The following is a 2000-nucleotide window of genomic DNA, read 5'->3' as shown; positions in this document are numbered from 1 at the left end:
CACCTGTGGTCCCAGCTACTTGGGAGGCTGAGGCAGGAGACTTGCTTGAGCCCAGGAGTTGGAGGTTGCTGTGAGCTGTGAAGCCACGGCACTCTACCCGGGGGGATAGCTTGAGGCTCTGTCTCAAAAAAACAAAAAACAAACAAACAAAAAGCTGAACTTCTAGACCAAAGGCCCGGCCCCTACACAGACTAGACAGGGTAATCTTGGACAAGGAGCTTGGCCTTTCCAAATCTGTTGTTTTTAAATACCTATTCCCTATCTATATCACCACAGCATTGCTTTTATGCTGAAATAAGTGTATGTGCATGTATATATTACGTGCACATGTGTATAGGAATTTAGAATTTACAAAGGGTAAATTCTATACACAAGTAAGAATCATTACTGCTCATGCCAACAGTAAAAATGGTGGTATAAAATTCAATTCAACAGACTTTTTCTAAGCACAAAGCAAACACTACATATATTTAAAAAAAATCACTTCTGGGCCATGCCTGTGGCTCAGTGAGTAGGGTGCCGGCCCCATATCCTGAGAGTGGTGGGTTTCAACCTGACACCAGACAAACTGCAACAAAAAATAGCCAGGTGTTGTGGCAGGTGCCTGTAGTCCCAGCTACTTGGGAGGCTGAGGCAAGAGAATCATCTAACCCCAAGAGCTGGAGGTTACTGTGAGCCATGACGCTACGGCACTCTACCAAGGGTGATAAAGTGACACTCCGTCTCTAAAAGACAAACAACAAAAAAAATCACTTCTAAGTGATAATGTCAATTACTGACTTTGATTCAAATTTAGCTGCCTATTAAAAGGAGAGGTTACCTTCATGTATGACCTGCAGAGAAACATTTGTTTATCCTTTGAATAATGCCAAGAGGACACTCTGCAGGCAGAGAATGGAGAGCAGGCCATCTGCATCTAGGGTAGAAACCAGATGTCTTACCTGGAGCTCTGCTTCCAGGCCCAACCGCCGAATAAAGGGGTCAGTGACATGGTAGCGACGCTCAAAGCTCAGGGCACCCCGCTCCTAGGGGACAGAAACATATTCATGACTTTACTGATTCCACATGTTTTACTATATGCCTATTATACAACTTGCCCTGTCCTGGACACCACAGGAGCTAGAAAAGGTAACAAGGAATTGGCCTGTAAGAGTTTGCATTATTCTTGGGCAGGAATTGAAGGGTAATAGAAGAGAATATACAATTAAACACTATGTTGTGCTACTGGGTTTTAAAAAAAAGGCAAAAATTTTTTAAATGGAAAGAAGAAAAAGTGGAAACAACAAGTGGGATATTTTCACATTTAAGTTAGAGAAGGTGGATATCATCATTAGCATACATATTGGACACAAAGGAACAAAATAACCTATTGATTCTGTGCCTCTAGGAAATGGTCCTTAAGAGCCACCCATTTAATGAAATCACAAAAACACCCCCAAAATGGACAAAGCTAAAAGGATTCAAGGATGCATGGAAAATATACAAAACATATACACTAATGTACACTACGGCTCAGGCAGAGGCACACACTTAATCCTTCTGATTGGTAACCATAGCTTATGCTGCATTCATTTTTAAATCATTTTTAGTTTAGGATGGGTGTGGTGACTCATGCCTATAATCTCAGCATTTTGGGAGGGTAAGGCAGGAGGATCGCTGGAGCCTGGGAGTTCAAGGTTGCAGTGAGCTATGATGACACCATGGCACTCTAGTCTGGGCAACAGACTCTTGTCTCAAAAAAAAAAAAAAAAAAAGAAGAAGAAGAAGCAGTAGCTTAACCTCACTAACCACTGTCCTGATGAATTACCTATAAGATTTTAGTCATTTTACCTTCCTTCCATTTTCTGTTGTTAAATAATGATAATGTCTGCCTGCCTGCAAGCTGGTCTTGAGAATGAAATATGAATGAGTATGAGAAAGTTCTTTAAAAGGTTAAGTGCTTAAAAAATTTTTTTAAAACTTAAACACTCTTGGCTCGGTGCCTATAGTGCAACCGGCTA

At 41.2% G+C, this 2000-nt stretch overlaps 1 protein-coding gene across 1 annotated transcript in view; it reads right to left on the bottom strand.

Annotated features, from left to right (window-relative positions):
* Positions 1-2000, bottom strand: part of WDTC1 (WD and tetratricopeptide repeats 1) — a 78692-nt gene that overhangs the window by 50826 nt on the left and 25866 nt on the right. The window contains exon 3 of the mRNA XM_012811434.2: positions 942-1025. Coding sequence (XP_012666888.1) covers positions 942-1025 — 84 coding nt within the window. The remainder of the gene's footprint in view (positions 1-941; positions 1026-2000) is intronic.

The sequence above is a fragment of the Otolemur garnettii genome, unplaced genomic scaffold, assembly GCF_000181295.1.
Source record: "Otolemur garnettii isolate 467f Iridium unplaced genomic scaffold, OtoGar3 scaffold00156, whole genome shotgun sequence".
NCBI classification, from domain to species: domain Eukaryota; kingdom Metazoa; phylum Chordata; class Mammalia; order Primates; family Galagidae; genus Otolemur; species Otolemur garnettii.
This window is presented reverse-complemented; position numbering and strand designations above follow the sequence as displayed.